The 21,048-nt window shown below is 46.3% G+C and overlaps 1 protein-coding gene across 4 annotated transcripts in view; it reads left to right on the forward strand.

The window, feature by feature from the left end:
• The first annotated feature begins 4,976 nt into the window (after positions 1-4,976).
• Positions 4,977-21,048, forward strand: part of PTPRE (protein tyrosine phosphatase receptor type E) — a 92,366-nt gene continuing 76,294 nt past the window's right edge. Inside the window, exon 1 of one of the 4 annotated variants that reach the window (XM_071446123.1) lies at positions 4,977-5,134. Coding sequence is in view for 1 of the 4 variants with exons in the window: in XM_071446121.1 (XP_071302222.1) it covers positions 14,431-14,636 (206 nt within the window). In the remaining 3 variants the exon portion in view is untranslated. Of the gene's footprint in view, positions 5,135-5,500; positions 5,722-14,400; positions 14,637-21,048 lie in introns of those variants that run through there. The other 3 variants (XM_071446124.1, XM_071446121.1, XM_071446125.1) reach the window with 3 other exon arrangements.

Consider the following 21,048-nt stretch of genomic DNA (forward strand, 5'->3'; position numbering starts at 1 on the left):
AGGTGGAATGTTGTCACCAACCCCTCAGAGCTCCATCCTCTCACTCCAGCAGGAACTGGGAAAAAATAGGTGAAAAAAATAGGATTATTTCCAACTGGGAATTAAAAGAAATGGAAGGTCCCAAAGCCACCGCACTGGAATCAGCACAAATGTGCAAAATCCTGGGTATTTAAAGTGATTATTGCTGCCAGGGCATCCCTTGGATGTGAGTTGTGCCCACTCTGGATTTTTGTAGAAAGGCCTGAAGTGCCAGGAAAAGAAGGAATGGCTCCAAAGCTCCAGGTTAGCTGGGATTTGGGAAGTGGGAACAGCCCTTGCTCACATGGCAGCCCTGAAATTGCCTTTTCTCAAAGATATTGGGGTAAGAAATGATCCAGCAGTAAGATTGGATGGGAAATAAATCCTTCCATGGAAACCCTCCCCAGCTTCTCCCAGGACACCCATCCTGGCAGGGCAAGGGGAGCAGCAGCTCCCTGAGCATCTGACTCCTTCTTTGTGCTGTTTATCTCCATTTCCAAGCTGGAAAATCCTTGGTGGCAATGTTTGCAGGCCTTTATGGTAAAATAAGAGAGTTTTAAAATGAAATCTTGAAACCATAGAGATATTTCCCTTTCTTTTTCCCCACTCCAGAAGTCAGTGTCTGCATTTCCCCAAACAACAGAGCTCCACTAAAGCCTTTAAGATATCTCAGGGTGTCTTTTCTGCATGCCCTGAAAGATGCCACAGCTTTAAAATGATGATTTTTGCTGTTAACATGTTTGAATTTATGCCTGAATAGTGAAATTGAGTGGTCAAGCGCAGTTTATTGAAGGGTGAGGGGCAAAAACCACTCCTGGCATTGGAAGAAATGGCAAATACAGCCTTTGCAATATTTTAATTTTAATTTTAATTTTAATTTTAATTTTAATTTTAATAAAGCGTGGCTTTGAAGCTGCTTCAAGGTGTGGAGTGTTTAAAACAGCCCCTTGAGGTGGAGGTGGAGAGAAGAGCAGGCAGGGCAGGCTTTCCCTTCTTGCAATTTCTGTAACAATTCTAAAGAGATGCAGGCTTGAACGCTTCAATCTATTCCTACAGACTCCTCATTTTGGATTCCAAATGGAAAAACCTTTGGCAAACAGCCCTTTGAAGTCATTGAATGAACTGCTGCTGCAATATCACACAGCCTCCTGCTTTTACCCAATTATTCATACATTGAAGAGTTTTCCTTGTGTTTTCAGGCTGAGATGTTTTTGCAGCATCAGAAATCTGTGGTTTTTGCTGTCCTGCCTCTGATTTCCTGATTTTTTCAGGAATTTACAATTTTTGTTCCAGTGCATCAGCAAAAGGACTGATCCACCCTGCTCTACCAAGGGCATCATGCTGAAACACCCAAATAAAATGTTGGTGGCCAAATATTGCCTCTTTCCTATCATTTATTTTCTTGAGCTTGCCCAATTATTCCTACTTTGAAGAGCTTTTCAGGCTGAGCTGTGTTTGCAGCCCCAGATATCCTTGGTCTGTGTCAGATTTTTGCTGTTCTGCCTCTGATTTTCTGATTTTTTTGGGGAATTTGAGACTTTGATGATATCTTTGAGGTCACTATTTATAGGAATATATAAATATAATTTTAAACAATTATTTAAGTTTTATTCCTAAATAATTAAAATGCTTCATTAACATAGTGGAAATCAGCCAGGATTTGAGTGAAGCTGTGAGGAATAAAGGGAAATTTCTTACCTTGTATAAAATAATAAGAAATTATTTTTCTTATTTTTCTTCCACTACATCAGCAAGGAGACCAATTTACTGCCCTGCCACCAAGGTTAGCATGCTGGAATACCCAAAATAAAATGTTGGTGTTCAAATATTGCATTTTTCTACCATTTATTCCCTGAGCTTAAGCCTGGAATTGCTCTGGGTGAAGTTCCCAGCAATTCTGGTGGGATAAATTCCTTCCAAGGAAGGGATGCAGGGGCTGGGGCTGGCCCTGCAGCATCTCTGGAAAATGGGAAGCAAAGGTGAAAGGGCTGCCCAAGAGCTGCCACTGCTGAGAGGGGCTGGATTTGTGATGGAAAGAGAGGAAAAGAAACCTGGGCTGGGAGCTGGGAGCTGGGGGAAGGAAAGTCCCTGTGGGATATTGGATTATCCCAGAACTGGGATAAATGTAGGATCAGCTGCTTGGTGTTGGCTTATTTTTGCACAATATTTCAGCCTTCCACTTCCTTAAATTTAGTTTTTGGTGCAGCTTGTGTCTTCCCTCTGTCAAGGGCATTAAATTGCTACTGAATGGCTACAAACCTCAGAGCAGCCTTGTTCGTCCTCCTCTCCCCTTTCTCCACAGAAATTCCCTTCAGACCTTGTCTGCAGAGATCTGAAATTGGGTTTCAAGGCACTTCATCCTTCAGATCCCCACTCCTGGACTGTGAATCTGGATTTCTGGCTGGAGCTCTCCATCAGGGAGCAGCACCCTGGGCTGTTTTTCTGAATCAGCCTCAGGCTGTTGGCTCCAGCTCGTTGATGTATCCTGGAAAACACAAGTGGCATAAACCTGGCTTGGAGCATCCTGGAAGGGACTGGGAGGACGCAGAGCTGGGGATTAACAAGGCTGAATTATCAATATAATCATCAATTATGGGCATGGGTGGGCAAGATTGGGTGTTCCTTTTACAGCTTTGTTTCACAGTGGCACAATTTATTTGGATATTATTTACATGTTCTTCTCTCCAGCAAATCCCTTCACACCAAATAATGCTTTAAAAACTTTATTGTACAACTTGGCTTCCCATTTCTGCCTCATGACTAATTAATTTTGGGACCACACAGCCTAATAGTATCTTTAATCCCTGCACTACTAGAAAATGTGGTTATTTTGTCCAACACATCTAATAATTCTATTTATTTTATCTCCTGGCTACAAGCACTCATTTAAATTAATATCCAATTCCTTGCAAGTGGTTCTCAGTGAGAAAATCGCTGACTTGCAGCCATTTATCTGCAAAAAATGTTCATTAAAATCCAGCTCCTCCCTGGTGCTGTGCCCTGCCACGTGTGCTCACGGGATTTCAGCCCCCACTAAATTGCTGTTTCCTTGTCAACACGATGCCAAAGGGATGTAATTAGGCCCTGATGAAGTTTCCTGCACAAGACACAAACATTCACAGATGTTCTGATGTTTTTTTTTCCTTCTGCTGGGTCTTTCTTTGCACCTCCCCATTGTATGACATCCTTTGGAGCACCGAAATGTTGTCTGAGTGGGTGTGGGGGTTTGGGAAATAACACAGAGAATCATTAAGGTTGGGAAAGTTTATTAAAACCACTTGGATCTCTCCTGGAGGAGGGATTTCTCCTGCTGGGATGCTCTTCTTGCTCTGGGATGTCCTTTGGAAAATTTAAATATTATGTGCATGGGCATTGAGGGGTTTGCAAGTAATCCAGAGTGTGCTTAAGGTCAGGAAAGACTTTTAGGATCACTTGGATCTCTCCTGGAGGAGGGATTTCTCCTGTTGGGATCCTCTTCTTGCTCTGGGACACCTTGTGGAAAACTTAAATATGGTGTGCATTGATATGGGGGAGGTTGAAATTAAAATACAGAAACATTAAGGTGAGAAAAGGCTTTTAAGTTTGCTTGGATCTTTCTTCTCCTGCTGGGATCCTCTTCTTGCTCTGAGACATCTTTGGGAAAACTTAATATAGTTTATATAATAGTATATATAGCTTATATATAGTATAATAGAGTGTGCATTGATATGGAGAATATTGAAAGGAAAATATAGAAACATTAAAGTTGGGAAAGACTTTTAGGATCTCTCCTGGAGGAGGGATTTCTCCTGCTGGGATGCTCTTCTTGCTCTGGGACATCTTTTGGAAAGCTTAAACACAGTGTGCATGGGCATTGAGGGGTTTGAAAACACCCCAGAGTTTGATTAATTTTAGGAAAGACTTCTAGGATCTCTCCTGGAGGAGGGGTTTCTCCTGCTGGAATCCTCTTCTTGCTCTGGGACACCTTGTGGAAAACTTAAATATGGTGTGCATTGATATGGGGAAGGTTGAAAGGAAAATATAGAAATATTAAGGTTGGGAAAGACTTTTAGGATGTCTCCTGGAGGAGGGATTTCTCCTGCTGGGATGCTCTTCTTAATCTGGAACATCCTTGGGAAAACTTAAATATCGTGTGCATGGGCATTGGGGCTTGAAAGTAATCCAGAGTTTGATTACTTTTAGGAAAGACTTTTAGGATCTCTCCTGGAGGAGGGGTTTCTCCTGCTGGGATGCTCTTCTTGCTCTGGGACATCTTGTGGAAAACTTAAACACGCTGTGCATGGGTATGGGGGTGTCTGAAAGTAACGCAGAGAATCGTTGGGGAAGAGTTTCCAGATCCCTCCCGGAGCAGGGATTTCTCCTGCTGGGAGGCTCCTGTGGCTCTGGGAAAGGTGTGTGGCAGGGACTGGAGCCAAGAAGCGCCTTGAGCTCCTGACTCCCGCAAATCCCCTCCTCCCTGCCCTCCTTCCCCACCTTTCGCTGCTATTCCGGCCGTCCCGTCCCGCTCGCTGTCCCTCGCAGGGGACACCGGGCACGGCCAGCCCCAGGTGCGTCCCTCGCGCCGCAGGCAGCGACACATCCCGGGCGGGCTGGGCACCGAGGGGCCGGAGCGTGCGGGCATCCCGAGCGCAGGGGCCGCTCCTGGCGACATCGCGGCGTGGATGGGGACACGGGCAGGTGCGGCATCTCTGCAGCCGGCGGCCCTGGGGGGAGCTCGGGGGGAGCTCTGGAGGGAGCCGGGCGCTCGCAGCGCGGTCGGTGTGTGCGGCGGGGCTGTGGTGGCGGTGCCGGGGCTGCGGTGGCGGTGCCGGGGCTGTGGCTGTCGCTGTCGCTGTCGCCGACAGAGCCCCAAGGCCGCGTCCCCCGGCGGCGGGGCCGCTCCCGCTGCAGTGCGCGCTGTGTCCGCCAGGCGGCGCGGCGGGCGGCGCGGCCCGGGCTGAGCGCGGGCTCGGCCGGGCTGGGGCTCGGCAGCGGCGGCGGCGGCGGCGGCGGCAGCGGGAGGAGGCGGCGGCCAAAGGGAAATTTCCTGCCGGGAGCCGCCGCCCCGGCCCACAGCGCCTGCCCGGCCGGCCCGGCCGCGCCGCCAGCGGCCCGCGGAGCCGCCGCAGCCGCGCAGGTGAGCGAGGGCGGAGGGAGCGAGGGCGGAGGGAACGGGGATGCCGCCGCCCGCAGGTGCCGGCAGCGGCCGGGGGCTCCGAGCCGGGCACGGACGGGGGGAGCGCGGCGCTGCCCGGGGCCGGCCCTGGGCTCCAATGCGGCCACATCCCGGCAGCGGCATCAGGGCAGCGGCATCAGGGCAGCGGCATCAGGGCAGCGAGGGCAGCGGGGGCAGCGCGGGCGGGCGGAGCGGCGGCTGCGGCTCCTCGGCGGGGCTGGGACCGCGCGGCGCCCGGAGATGCGGGACGCGCCGGCAGCGGCAGCGCCAAGGGCACGGCCGGCTCGCCGCGCTTCTTTGGGCATCCCCGGACATCCCTGGGCATCCCTGGGTATCCCCGCTCATCCCTCGACATCCCTGGATATCCTTTGGCATCCCTGGGTATCGCCGGACATCCCCGGCCATCTCCGCGGATCCACCCCAGGTGTGCTCCCCGGGCCCTGCCCCGCTCCCGGGATGGGGCTGCCCCCTGAGCTGCCCCTTTAAAAGCGATTTTCTGCCGTCGGTTCCCAGCCAGCCCCTCCTGAAGTCAGCGGGGCCGCGTTCAGGTGAGCGGGACCGGTGGCTGCGGACGGACTCTTGTGCTCTCCCACGGTCAAGGCTGGTGTTGTTTAAACTCCCTCTATTTCCATTTGTTCCATTTATTAGTTGGTTTTCACGTGGCTTTTCACTGCTTTCCATTGCGGGATTTTATTTTTCTCTTTACTCGCGGCTCTGTGGAAAGGGTTAACGGGTATTTGCGGTGGGATGGAGCAGTGTTTTCTGATTGTGAAAGGCTGTCTCCTGCTTTTCTCCCAATTTTTCAGGGAGGTTCCTCCCCATGTGGCTTATTTCCATATCGTGAAGTGATTTTCTGTGTGTTCAGCTGTGTAGCTGTCTGTGTCTGATTTGGATGGGGTAGACACTGCTGAGCTGAAAGAAAAGACAGTGCTTATCGAGCTTTTCATTTTTGAAGGATTTTTTTTTCCCCCTTAGATGTTATAATCCGTGGAAAGTAGAAATAAGGATGCAGAGAATTGAAAAAAAAAATTTTAAGTGAGTTACAGTTGTACCTTCTGTCTGTGCTGTGTTTGGGGCTTGTAAATAAATAAATAAAATAAGTAACTTCTGATGGAAACTAATGATATTCAGCTGGAAGCTGGGTGTAGTTTAGAAGAGATTTAAATGTGGATAAAACGTGCTTTCCTCATGCTGGAGGGACGTTATCCCGCACCTGGCGTTGCTGGGGAATAAATGAAACCACTTAAGCTTAGAGTGGGAAATTTTAGGTGGTTTAGGGAGACCGGCTTGGTCTTGATCAGGTGGAATTTGGGCTTGGAGAGGAGCCCTAACGGGGTAACGAGGTGTTTATGGGGCCATCCGTGGGGTTTGGGGGGTGGCACTGGGGAGAACAGGGCGGGGACGGAGGGGGACAAGCAGGCTGAGGTCCCCAGGAGGAGGGGACCGCGCTGGTGGGGATGCAAACATCACCTGGGGGATGATGGAACCTCCCAGCACAGCGAATTCAGCTGAAAACATTTCCATTCTCAAGTGCCAGGACGAGTTGAAATGTGCGGAGAGAGCTCGGAAATGTGCGAGAAGAAGGGAAAGAAAAGAATGTGAGAAACAAAATGGTGTGGGCGTAGTGTTTGGTGTGTTTGCTGTGCTCCCCAAGAAAGGGATTGCTGTGCTTGGTGTTCCTGAAATGCAGGGATTCTCCCAGGCACAGAGCAAAACTGAATTCCTGCTCTGAAAGCTTTGCTGACACCTTTAATAAAGCCAGACTTCTTTATGTACCTAAAGCAGGGTGCTGGGGCTGGTTGGGCTACAGGAATTTCTAAAATTGGGGAATTTTAGCCCATTTGGGTCCTGTGTGTTTGTATTTTGAATTTTTTCTTGCTTTCCACCTCAGATGTTTCTCGTTATTTATCTGTTAACAAACTCAGTCGAGTTTTTTCATCTCTGAATAAGGGTTGGCTTTTCATAGAGAGTTGTCTGGAATCCCTGAATTTTCTTATTCCTACTCTCCTTCCCTCCCCCTCCACGGCATTCCCAGCTCCTGCCTGGTGTCAGGAGTGTGCTGTGTGGGCTGAAATCATGGCAAGATGGAAAAGGATTGCTGGGGGACCCAGCAGCTTCAATACCTGTGTGAAACTCCCCTGTCCCACGCAGGTTCCCTGGGGCTGAGGGAGGGTGGCTGCTCCTTGCCTTGCACAGAGTGGGCTCTGCCCCTTCTCAGGAAGGTGGAAAGGATTTTGGAGTTTGTTGGGTTTCCAGAGCTGCTGGTGTCATGGCCAGAGCTGCAGAGCTGTGTTATTAACTGGGCTGGTTTCAGAGTGTGACCCAGCAGAGCTCTGGCTGCTGACTGGGTGACCTTTCTCTCACTCACTTAAGAGGTTTTGTGAAGAAAAACGAGTGGACAGGGCTTGACAAACTGCCAGAACTGTGAAATAGAGCTGGAGGAAGTCAGAGAAATTCTGCCCTGTCACAGATGTCCTTGGTGCTTTCTGAGAGCCAGAGCCACGTGTTCCACAAACACAGAAGGGTTTGCCTTGGAAGAGACCTCAAATCCCACCCAGTGCCACCCCTGCCATGGCAGGGACACCTCCCACTGTCCCAGCCTGGCCTTGGGCACTGCCAGGGATCCAGGGGCAGCCAAACTGCTCAGAGCATCCTGTGCCAGGGCCTCCCACCCTCCCAGGGAACAATTCCTGCCCAATATTCCATCTAAATGTTCCCTCTTTCAGTGTAAAGCCATTCCCCCATTGTCCCGTCGCTCCATGCCCTTATCAAAAGCCCCTCTGCAGCTCTTGTTATCAGCAAAGTGTTCATGTTCTTCGTGCTTGGTGATGCCAGGAAAATTTGTTCAAGGTTTTGGAGCAGGTCAGCTGCAGTGGAAAATAGAAAAAGAGCAAGCATGGAATGCTCTGGAGGAGGAACAGCAAGGGAGATCCCCAGGAATAATGAATTGTTTGTTGTGCTGCTGGGAGCACACAGAGCCCACCCTGCTCTCTGGAAGTGTGGGAGCTTCTGCAGGGAAATGGTTCCACTCTAGGGAACCTGAGGGTTGTGCTGGTCCCTCCTAGGAATGATGCTGGCATTTTGTAAAGGTGATGTTGTGTTGCAGTCTCTTGTTTCCAAAATATTCCTCAGCTTGGATTTATGGCAGGGCTGGAGATCCCGTGTGTGGTGTCATCAGTGAATGGTGATGTTTTGGTGGAGAAAACCTGCCTTTAAATGGGCTTTTAAAGTGAATTATTCTGCCTCTGGACATGCAATGAACATTTCTCAGGAGAAGAGGCTGAAAACAGATGTTTTGGGTAGAAGATGCAATTGCATCCTTCTTGCAGGGGGGCTGGCAGGAAGGGACCACATTTCCTTTATGAACAGCACAATGGGGTGGCTTTGGTGACTCAGACTCCAACTCTGGCACTTGCTCCTCATCCAGCACCCCTGGGGAGGCTGCAGGGGTTTTTTGGAGGGGGGAGGCTGCATTTTACCTGGAGAGAGGCTGCAGGGCTTTTTGGGGGGAGGCTGCAGTTTTTTGAGGGGGGGCTGCAGGTTTTTTTGGGGAGGAGGCTGCAGGTTTTTTTTTGGGGGGGGAGGCTGCATTTATCCCAGGGAGGCCACAGTTTTTTTGGGAGGAGGCTGCAGTTTTTTTGGGGGAAGGCTGCATTTTTCCCAGGGAGAGGCTGCAGGTTTTTTAGGGGGTTTTGCAGGTTTTTTGGGGGGAGGCTGCAGTTTTTTTTGGGAAGCTGAAGTTTTTTGGAGGAGGCTGCGTTTTCCCCAGGGAGGCTGCAGTTTTTTGAGGGGGGGAGGCTGCATTTTTCCAGCATCCCTGCAGGTTGGGCAGCAGCAGCAGAGCAGGCAGAGCTGGGGGATGCTGTTTGGATGGCTGCAGTGAGCACCTCTCTGCTCCTTGCTGGGCATTTCATTATTGATCTCCTGCTGCAATATTAATGGCAGAAAATCCCTCTGTAAGCTGCAATATCGTTCTGTGCCCAGCATGGGAAGTGCTGAGAATTGGCTCCATGAATTATGAAGGAGTTTGGAATTGTGTGGTCTTGGTGGAGCATTTATGGCTCCCCTGGATGTGACTGTGGTGTTCTGGGCTCAGAGCTGTCTCAGGGAATGATTTGGGTGTTGCTTGAGCTGATTTGGGATGTGATGCAGCAGAATTTGGGCTCAACGAGGAGTGGATGCTCTGTGCAGGTTTTCTGCATCTTTTTAAACTCTAATCTTGTGGTTTTTACTCATTGTGCCTTTCTGCACAGGGTTTCATCCTGGTGTTGTTTTTGTCCTGTCTGATCTGAATTGCACAATCCCAAATGCTCTGAGTGTTAACAGTAAGAAAAAAAACTCGCCTGTATTTATTCCAAACTTCTTGCTGACATGTTGATACCTCTTCAGGTGTGTTGTACAAATATATTTAATACTTGTGTAAGCCAGAGCTGAGATGAGACACTGATAAGGCAGCGATTAGGAGGAGCTCAGCAGCAGCAGCAGCATTTTGTTGAAGTGTTTGTACAGGATTTAACTTTGAGTTATTCACATCATGGAGTATTTTTACTTGCTGCAGGTATAATAACAATTCCATCCCTGATATCCCTCTGCCTGCCCAAACCCTCTGTGTTTCCTGCAGAGGATGCCTCACCAGTGACATCCCCTGCCCCAAAAATGCCCTTTCCCCTTTGGCTGCTGGGGAAAGGGCATTTTTCCCTGAAATGACTCAGTGCTGAAATGGCAAAGTCAAATCTGCTCACAGAGATCTGCCTGTGTTCAAAGGTGTTTCCTGGCTGAGGGGAGAAATGTGCTGGATTTGTTTGTGGCTTGCAGTGATGGTGGATTGTCACTGGCAAATGTACAACAACTCACTTGTGGGCTTTTCTATCACTTTTATCCCCTCTGTAAAAAGGAAAAAGTGCTCAGTCCTGAAAGCTGGTCTTAGCTGACATTTCCTTTTTCTAATGTACAGCGAGAGTGTTTTGGTAAGAATGAGAGGTCTGACAAAAAACTAAACCGTAAATCAGGCAGAAGTGAGATGAGACATAAACTAAAAAAATATCTGAGTGACAGAAGTGCCAATTCTGGGTTTTCTGTCTTGGGAGGAGGCAGCTCTTCCCCCAGGAGTGTGAGGATGCCCCAGCAGTGGAAGGAGCTGTGCCAAGAGCAGCTGGGCCCTGAAGATAACACACAAACAGGGATGCAGCAGCAACAATCACCAGGAAGAATGAGGACCTGGGAAGGCTTTGGTTTAGTAGGACAATGAATTTTAAAGAGAGCAAAGAACAGATTTGCAAGGGAAGAAGTGAGAAGTGTGTTACTCGTGTCACTTCTAAGAGATGAAGACACAATAATCAGGGCAGCTGGAGGATAAACCTCTAACTTGTAGGTTTTGTTGCTGTGGAGAAAATAATTTAGAATGAAATGCTCAACTGCACCTCCATGGCAAGATCTCACCCTCCTGAGCTCCATCAGTTCCAGGTTTGCTGCTGGTTGGGTGTTCCCTTAATTGCTGTGGGTTTGAGTTTTCTTCTAAATCAATCTCTTTCCCCTGGAACAGCTTCTGGAGGGAGCTGAACTGGAGCTGCTGTGGTTCATCCCAGAGCCCCCTGGAGACCTGCAGAGCAATTTTGGTTGAGCCAGACTGGGATGAACTGGGAACTCCATGGTTCCAAACCCCCTTTCCAACACAGCAGTGAGTGTGGGGGTTCAGTGCTGGTTAATAATTCATGTACTCACTTTCTATTGTGAGGTAGGATTAGGAGAAAGGCAAAGTAGGCTCAGAATTTTAAAAGGATAGAAAGAAAATTTTATTAGCAATAATTAAAAGAAAGTAATACAAATGAGAACAAAACTTTCAGAACACTTTTCTTCCCCCCACAACTTTTTTCTTTCTCACTGACAGTGTAAAGAAACAAAACTTTACTCAGTTTATTACTTCTGGAATAGTCTTTCTTTAGTTTACTGACGGAGAGAAGTTTTTGTTAATGTTATGGAGACTTCTCTATAAGAAAAAAACAGTTCTCTCCTGGCTCTTATGAATAGCAGCTACCCAGAGAAATTGTAATCCTGAAATCTCTCTTCTCTTCTACAAAGCTGTGGGGTGATTGGGGTGGGTGGGGATGTGGGTTGGTTGTGAGGATGGGGTTGCAGTGCTTGACTTTGGGTTGGTTGGTGGAGTTGATGCTTCCCTGCCTGAGCTCTGGAATCCCACAGGTGCCCCAGGGGCTGCTGCTGTCCTGTCTGTGAATTCCCAAGGGTGGCACCAAGTTCCATGAGGTTCACACCACACCTGCTCTGATCTTGGCATTTGCTCCTGTCATCTCTTACCTCCCTTGGTTCTTTGGATGGAATTTCTTGTCCAAAAGAAAATCTAACTCTGGTAAATAAAAGAGGCAGCATGATCACAACTTGAAGGCAAGACTGACTCTCTGGTTTGCAGGATATTTGATAAAGGAGCTGTAAATATTTCTTTAGCAAGAGCTGTAATTCCTCAGCTGCAGTTTTCACTCCTGACCCTTCCCTCACCCTGTGCACTGTTTCTTTTGCTAAATTCCATCTTGATTGTCTTTTGCCCTTTATAATCTTGTCATCTCTGCTGGTTGTCCTTGGAGGATTTATTTTGCTTTGCATTCCTAGTCTTGGTTTCTGCTGGAATATGCTGTGGATTGCTGGAGCTGCAATGCTGGGCCTTTCCTGAGCAGTAAAATCCTGATTTAAACAAGCCATAAATAATGTTTGCACCCTGTGTTCTGTGGGTTTAGATATCTCAGGGACTGAATCTGATTAATTTAAATTTGGGTTTCATGAATGTCTTCAATCATGCTGCAGAATGTCACTTAAAACATTTAATTATTCAATGATATTAATTGATCTGCAGCCTGTCTTTCTACTAATCTGATACAACCAAGTTTGCAAATTGCTGCTGGGAGCAGGATTGTGTGGAACAGCTTTAGGATAGCAGCAGAAAAGCCTTTGTGTAACCATGTTAAAATGATAGATGCTTTCCCTGTTAAACACAAGCCTGAGTTTAAATGGGTTCATGTTATCATTTTGTTTGCAGATGTCAAAAGCTCATTAATTTTAAGTCAAACTCCCTACCTTGCTGCTTCAAATTGCTTTTAAATTACACGTGTGCTGATCAATCTTGAAAAGCCCAAATTAAAAACTCAGCTGAGGGCAGATTTCAAGGCCACAGATCCAACACTTAATTCTAATCTGTTTTCCACAGGCAAACCTCCCACTCCAGCACTGGTTCCTGGCAGAAGTGGGGGGAGAGGAAGTTGTAGAGACTTAAATATTTCTGGGAAGGCAGAGAGGAAAGGAAAAGGTGGAAACAGGGAACTATATTTAAATAATGACCTATTTACATTACGTAGTTTGAGCTATTAGAAATAGACTTAGGAGCTTGTGGTGTTGAGACGGTTGGTTCTGTCATAATGGGGCATTTTTCAAGGAGGAACCTCAAATCCTGGGGTCAGTTTTGGGCCCCTCAAGACAGAATCTTTGACTGTGAACTGCCCGAGTTATTTATCAGTGTTGTGCACGTGTAACTCAAGTGCAGTTTGTCCTGAAGAAGCTCCAGAACTGCTGCACTGCATCAAACTATTTACCCTTGTAGCCTCATTTACCAGAACTCCCCGAGGAAGAAACTTGAATAATTTCCTTGGGAAATCTTTGGAAAATCCTTGGAGCCCTCTCTGTGTGAGCAGAGCTGTACATTGCTGTTTCCAGACGTTAATCCCTGCAGGATGCTGCTGCTGCCCAGGCTCTTCCAGGGCACTTTTGCTCTGGGCACTTTTCCTGGGATGGGATTTAAGGCTGCCCAGGCCATCCCCGAGGGTTTTCCCCTCATTCCACAGGCTGCAGTGGGAGCTGTGATGGGAGGCAGCTCTGGAGCGTGGGAAAGGAGCAGAGGCAGGAGCTGTCCTGCCAGAGAGGTTTGCAGGGCTGGGGGAGGGACACACCAATGGGGGGTGATTTTTCAGCTAGAAATGCAGCCACAGCTGGGTATTATTATTATTATTTTTTTTTTCAAAAGTGTGGTAAATGGTTTTTAACAATTTTTAGTTTTTTTCTGAATTTAGATGTGTTTGAAACTCAAATTCAGTGCTTTCTATCAGCTCTCCTGAAGCTGAGCATAAACCATGGCTTGTGCTGTTTTGTGCTTTGGACACCTTTAACCATCTCAAATGACCTTTTTATTATTCAAAGATATTTGATTCACTCTCTCTGATGAGGGAAAGGAGTTTGGGAGATAAACTGGTAGAGTTTCAGCGTTGGGTAATGTCCATTTCCCATATTTATGTCTATACAAAGAAATTGACTCTTACCACCAAAATAAATGAATCAAAGCTGACAGAACAGCACAAAATAGAGGAAAATATTTTTCAGGTGTGATTTCTGTACAAATAACAACGATTACAGAAAGTCCATGGATGGTTTGAATGGGAACAAAGCAAGGTGGGATTTGGGATTTGATTGGGAGTGAAACTTGAGCCAGTTGGGTTTTAGTTCCCAGGGGAGGAAGTGGCTTTGTGGGGGAGCAGAGGTTTTGGGAAAGGAAGGATGAGGAGAAGCAGGAATTGAAGTGAGGGATGCCCAGGGCGAGTGGGGATGAAAACCCCACCTGAAGGACAAGGTTTGGAGGATCCATCTCTGCTCCTCCCTTCCCAGGATAACCAGCTCCAGGGAGGAATTCAGAGCTGGTGAGGGTGAAGGGCTTGGAATTTCTGTTTGGAATAATCAGAGCCTGAACACGGAAAACACCTTGCACCTGTGATTTTATGTGAATTAAAGACTTTGCCATAAAAATTGATTTTCAGAGCAAGATCTGCCCTCGTTTTTTAATGACTTGAGTGAGGCTGAGCTGTAGTTTTCACTTAGTTAAGCTCATTTCCCACCTGCTTTTCATTTCGAGACCCGCCATGGCTTTGGTGGTGGTTGTTGAGTTGCTTCGATGTGTAAGGGTGAAAGAAAAAGGTGGATTTTTGGAGAAGGTATGAAACTAAAAAGGTGGATTTTTGGAGAAGGTACGAAACTAAAAAGGTGGCTTTTTGGAGAAGGTATGAAACAAAAAATAAGGTGGATTTTTGGAGAAGGTATGAAACAAAAAATAAGGTGGATTTTTGGAGAAAATAAGAAACTAAAAAGATGGATTTTAGGGAAAATATTGTATTTCTCATGAACTTTTCTCCCCGAGGTGATGCCAGCCCTTTGTTGATGCCCTGTGGGCTGCTGCCTGAGGACCACAAACACCAATTGTTTGGGGGAGCATGACTGGCTCTGGCACTGAACACTGCAGCCATTCATGCAGGGGCTCACAGGAACTTTTATCCCTGCAGGGAAACTGGAATTTTCCTCGGGGACAGAAGCAACAAAGCCCAAGGGGAAATGAGCCCGTTCAGCAGGGACTTGTTCCACCCTGGGAAGGGCAGGGCAGGAGCATAGGGAAGTCCCCTCTTCCCTCAGCCCAAGGCAGGTGATGACATTTCTTGGTTTTTGGGAGCTTGTGGTTGTGTTTAATGGATTTGAGGTTTATTTTTTTTTTTTTTCTTAATCTCACTAGGTCAGGAGGGCGTGATGCTTTTCTTAAAAATTCCTTGTTGGATTGGTGGTTTTATTATAGTTTTCTGTAGTTAGATATATAACTACTCTAGTTGTTATATATTATAGTTGTTATATATTACATTATAGTTCATATGTTATAGCCATTATATACTATAATAGTTATATATAATATAGTTATTATATATTATAATAGTTATATATAATATAGTTATTACATATTATAATAATTATATATAATATAGTTATTATATATTATAGTTATTATAATTATATATAGGTCTACATGCATTGATGAATTGTGTCTGTGGGATGTAAGCATGGCAAAATATTGTGATTTCAGGCAGAAGAGGAACTTTTCAAGCTGCTTTCAGCCTCTCAGATCAATGATCAGAGGGATGCAGCACAGAAATATCACAGGCAGCAATGCATTTGCAGAATTGGTGGCATCAGGGATTTGCTGCCTAGGGGTTTGCAGCAGGAGCTAATAAATTATCAAAGGTATTAAAGAGATTCTGTTAATTTGCAAGGCTGAAAACACTCAGAAACCACAGAGGCATTTGTGTAATTTCCAGCTCTGTGTTTAAGAACTCCCATGAGGACCTCTTAAAACCACCAGGTGTTTTCTGGCTTTTTAAATCTCCCTGGAAACATCTAAACAATTGCATCATGTCGTTGCTCTTTGATCAGAGTCTTTAAAAGCTGTAACTCTTGTTTGTCTAATTGCAACACGGGATGTTTTGCAATCAGAATTTGGGAAATAACGGCTCCTTAAAATAGCTTCAAGCCTGAGGCGTGGTAAATGCAGAATTCATTCTGGTTGTATCAGGATAATAAACAGTGGCAATCTGTAATTGTTGTAGTAAAATGAATTTTGGGGTCGTTGGGGCAGCAGGGTTGGTGTGTTTCTTTACTTGGATTTTTTTACAGTTTATTTTAATTATGATCCAATTTAAATAATTGAGCAAGGTTCGTCTTTATGGCAGCAATGCCCTGATGTTGTTGGGTCCCAAAAAGAGGATTTCTCCATACAGAATCCCCACAGCCCATTTTGTTCCTGGATTCCTTGAGAACTTTTTATTTATCTCAAATTTTTCCCAAATTGTGCCAGCAGGTATTAAGCACGTTTCTGCTGACGTGGCTTTCTGTAGGAAACAAGGCATCCCCTGTTTATAAATTTCTGGAATGCTAAAATCATCTGTCTGCTTTGTTTCCAAGCAAACAAAGTCGGGACAATAGAGAAAGGATATTGTTATTGGGCCTCTGGGATGCTCCTACTGCACTTTATTTTGAAATAGCCTTTAATATATCTGACCTGATGCCCTGGGCAGGATAAGAAAATTCCGAGTGGATTGCTAGCTTTCCTTATTTTGGGAATTTTCCTTATTTTGGGAGTGTCTCTGTTGGTGTTTAAGACTGTCCTGAGTGTCTGTCCATGAGCTTTTGGCCAGGTAGCATCAAGTCTTTAAAACCTCTTTCAGACCTTCCACTTGAATCTGAATGGATGAGGAACCTTCAAAATGCTGGGTCCTAGAGGGGCCAGGATTATAAATTATATATGTATGTAGCTTTGTGATCTGTCACAGACATCTTTTATGAAAACTCTTTTCCTTAGGATTTTTCCTCCTGAGAAGCTGAGAGGCCTCAGGAACAAAATGTACCCAATGGTTATCTGCTGCTGTGGAATGCAACAGGTGCATCTGGGATTGGGCTCATGTGGTTGTTTCTAATTAATGGCCAATCACAGTCCAGCTGGCTCAGACTCTGGTCAGTCACAAGATTTTATTATCATTCCATTCCTTTCTATTCCTTTCAAACCTTCTGATGAAATCCTTTTTTCTATTCTTTTAGTATAGTTTTAATATAATATATATCAGAAAATAATAAATCAGCCTTCTGAAACATGGAGCCAGATCCTCGTCTCTTCCCTCGTCCTCAGACCCCTGTGAACACCACCACAGTGATCCAGAGATCCAAATCCAAATTATTCCTCCTTTCACCCTCTCATAACGTCAGCAAATTTCTCCTGTGGGTGCCTGGCAAGGCTTTATTTTAAATGCACTTTGGTGTTAGCTGGATGCCCTGGAGCAGGCAGGGATCCCTCACTGCAGCCTCAAGGAAAGCACTTGGATTTCCCTCCAGCCTGGTTTAATTGAGCAGATCTGGGGAGTTTTCTGAGGCTGTTTCCAGGAGAAGGAGCAGTTTTCTTGCTGGGAATGCTGAGCAGTGTGTGCATGGGCTGGGCCTGGGCCTTGTCACGCCTCATTTGCTGCTCCTCTCTTTGGGAGAGACCTCCTGGCCACTGATGTCTTCAATAACATTTTGACTGTGAGCATTGAAAAGGACAATTCTGCTGGTTTTCATTTTGCTGTCCTGGTGTTTGTGCAGAACAGAAGGAACAAATGCATTGCATGTTCTTGCTGAGTTGACCTCAGCTGCCTGTGGCCCACAGGGACCCACCAGGAGCCAACTGAGGCTGTGCAGGCTCCGTTTCAGCAAGACTTGTGCTGATCTTGGGATGAAATATTTACTCTGTGTTGTTTTAGTTGTGAAATAATTCATGGACTTGGGAATGAACCAGTTATGGGTAAGGATGTGGAGCTGCTGGAGTGATCCAGAGGAGGCCATGGAGATGCTCTGAGGGCTGGAGCCAGGCTGGGACACCTGGGGGTGCTCACCTGGACAGGAGCAGCTCCAGGGAGAGCTCAGAGCCCCTGGCAGGGCCTGAAGGGGCTCCAGGAGAGCTGCAGAGGGACTGGGGACAAGGATGGAGGGACAGGACACAGGGAATGGCTTTAAACTGACAGTGGGCAGGGATGGATGGGAGATTGGGAAGGAATTTTTGGCTTTGAGGCCCTGGCACAGGTGCCCAGAGCAGCTGGGGCTGCCCCTGGATCCCTGGCAGTGCCCAAGGCCGGGTTGGACATTGGGGCTTGGAGCAGCCTGGGACAGTGGGAGGTGTCCCTGCCATGGCAGGGGTGGAAGGGGATGATGTTTGAGGTCCCTTCCAACCCAAACCTTTCCATAATTCCGAGCTGGGAATCCATCAGCTCAGAAAGGCCTTGGATGCTGTGCCCAGAGAAGCTGTGGCTGCCCAGAAGCATCCAAGGCCTTTCTGAACTGATGGATTCCCAGCTCTGTGTTGTTCATAGCTGAATCCATCTGGGTAGGCACATCTGACCACCAGGCTTTGAGAGAAAAGTTCATCTGAAAGACAGGCTCTGTTATTTGAGCCTTTCAGAAGCAGCAAAGTCACCGAGGGTGTTTTCTTTGTGCAGAAACAGGGCCTGTGCCAAAAGCTGGGCACAACTCTCCACCACTGAAGGAGTGGGAGCCTATGGATGTTGGATGAAGCCTTTTCCTGATTTAGAGATGGGGCAACTGAGAGGTGTTTTAAAAACTTTAATTTCCTTTTTCTGTTTTATGTGAAGGGTGAGACAATACAGATGTCATAATTTACGCCATTGCAATTAGAAGTTAACTATTTTTTAATTACAATGCATTATAAGTGTTTCTTGGTTTATTAGCTTCAGTTACACTATGTTGTAAATGTTTTAAAGTTAATTATTTGAAATTGCTCTATGTGAGTCCTACTACAATGTGTATTTCATAGTTCTATTTCTCTAAATCATCTAATCTTATTTATAAGGCCACCCTTTAAAACTTGGTTCTAGTTCATTTCTCTCCCAACAATGTCTATCCTATTCTATAGCATTTCTAAGTTAGTATTTCTTATGTCAGAGTTTACATACAGATATATACTATGTGAACCTTCTATCAAGCTTTGAAAATCTTCTATAAATCCATATCCCATTTTCCATTTCTCCCATATGGAGAATCCAGTCTGCTTCTAGATTAAATCCCTGTCCTTTGTGGACTCCTCTCTGTAAAAACGTGTCATGCACTGGAAGTCCTGGCAGTCTGCAGTGACAGCAATCTCTGCCCTCATTTTCATCCTCAGCCCTGAGCAGCTCCTGGAGCTCTCTGAAGATTCTTCCGTGTCCATTTTTGCTGGTTTTTGGCTTCTTTTCTCTTCTTCTGTTGAGGTTGGGGTTGAAGGCACTTGAGAGGATAGTTCATGTTCAGACTCAGGTGTTTATTATTTCTATTTTACAAGTTGTGAGTTCTACAGCATTCTAACAATTCCAAAACAGCTGTCTCTTGTTACAAGGCCTTTTAAGGCTAAACTGTCCAATTAAGAAATGACACCTAAATTATTTTCACTTTTAACCCAATAACCAATCACTCAGAGTCTGCAATTGGACTTTTCTGTCCAATTATAAAATACCACCCAAGCCCATGGAGAAGAAGGTGAAGAGGACCAGGCTCTGCCCTAAAACCTCCATGTTTCCCCATATATATTACTGTATTCTGAAACCTGAAATTTTACGTTTTCCACCCTGTGACATTACACACTTCTATTCAAACTCCACACCCACAATCCCAGTGCTATCATTCCATTGTTGAAGTCTTCTCCACAGCCTCAGGTCAAATGTAGTATTTTTTTGTGGGTCTGTGCCTTTCAGCACAGAAAGTCTAAAATTCTCAGCATCCAGGGTTCCAACAGGTTTTGTGTTTCAGCTTGGAGTTGTACAGCTCCTTCCTCCTCAGTATTTGCAGAACAGTGAGAGTCTTGTGTTTTTGTGAGGAATTTAGTCCATTTTTGTTTCAGCCTCCCACTGGTAGTTTTTGTTTGGTATCTGGATTTCTGGCTGTTTATCCAGCCTTTGAACAGGAACATCTGAGTGCTCCTGGAGCCAGCAGGAATAAGGACTAGGAAGAATGGAATTCACCACTTCTTTCTGGGTCATTGTAGTGTATAATGGCTGAAATAAGCAAAAAATGATACAATTTTGAGTTATCATCTCCCACACTGGACAAATAGTTGGGCTGGCTTCTGCAGAAAGGGCTTAGGATAGCAGCATCCAAGCAAAAAGGTCAAATCCCTGTAGGACATACCCAAAATTTTCAAATGAAGGAAATTTTATGTAAACGCAAACAAGAAATGCTCCCTGAGGGCAGCAACTTTTAATTTATCCTCTCAGTGTTACAGAAAACAAACCTGGAACCCATTTCTGCTCCTCAAAGCATCTCTGGAGGATGCTGTGCACTTCTCCAAGGACAAGTCCCCTCCACTGGGCTCAGTATGGGAAGTTGGCAGAGAAACCATTTATTCTCATCATGTTAATCCTAAAAACTAAAGGAAGAAAAGGCTGTGGGTGAACTTGGCATCACAAGACTTGGGTAATGAAAATTGACAGTTGTGGGGGGAAGATCTCATCTCCTGCACATCACAAAATGACAGCACAGCTCCTTGAGTCCTGCTGGTGGATCCTGGAATGGCTGGGGCTGCCAGGATGGAGATGAGGGCAATCCTCAAACGTTTCCTGCAGCTGAGGTGTGTGATTGAGAGAAACCCCCGAGATAAAACTCAGTGCCTCAGGCAGGAGAGATTGTGTGTGCTTATCTGGAAGTTCCCTTTCCTCCATGCTGATAACATTCTGAGCAGAGTGAAAATAGGAATTGCCATCCCCTGCCTGGTGTTATCGCTTTGGGAACAGCTTTTCTGTAGCTCCAGCTGATGGAAAAATGCATTCCTTTAATCATATGGAACACAGACTCTGCTGTTGGCAAAGTGGAGTTGTATTATGTGGGATGTGGAAGGGGGAATTGAAGGAAATTCACTCTTAGCAGGGATCTGATGTGGATCCCAGGCTGCAGCAGGGTGGGAAGGGGGTTTGTGTTTCTGTTCCATCCCACTAGGCAAAATTTTGTGAAGTCTGTGCAAGGGGGTTTGTGCTGCTGTTCCATCCCACTGGGCAAAATTATTGGGAAGTCTGTGCAAGGGGGTTTGTGCTGCTGTTCCATCACACTGGGCAAAATTTTGTGAAGTCTGTGCCCTCCTTGAGCTGCAGGTGAGGATGGGAGCAGGAGCTGCCCTTGCCTGGCTGCATCAGGAGCTGCCTCATCCATCCCTGCCTGCTCTGTTTATCTTCCCTTGTGTCCCCTTGAGCCAGGATGGGACAGAGATTTTGGGCAGGAAAAGTTAAAAACTAACCAGAGGAGACAGACAGATGTGAAATAAATGAACTGCTGCTGCTCTGTCTGAGTGAAGGATGTTGTGGTTATGTCAGTGTCTTCTTCCAGAAGAATTCTGTCTTCCAAAAATTGTTAACAGGTTTTTGCCTGTTCTCAGCTACTTATTCATGCCCCTGAGCTGCTGCTCTCTGAGGATGTAGAACATTTTTTTTCAGGCTGTAAATCCCATCAGGGAAATGTTTCCTTCTGCAGGGCTTTTGCCATTCTCACTTTAAAATGAATTTATT

Source organism: Agelaius tricolor, unplaced genomic scaffold (assembly GCF_023055355.1).
Source record: "Agelaius tricolor isolate 1412-34295 unplaced genomic scaffold, bAgeTri1.0.p SCAF_22, whole genome shotgun sequence".
NCBI classification, from domain to species: domain Eukaryota; kingdom Metazoa; phylum Chordata; class Aves; order Passeriformes; family Icteridae; genus Agelaius; species Agelaius tricolor.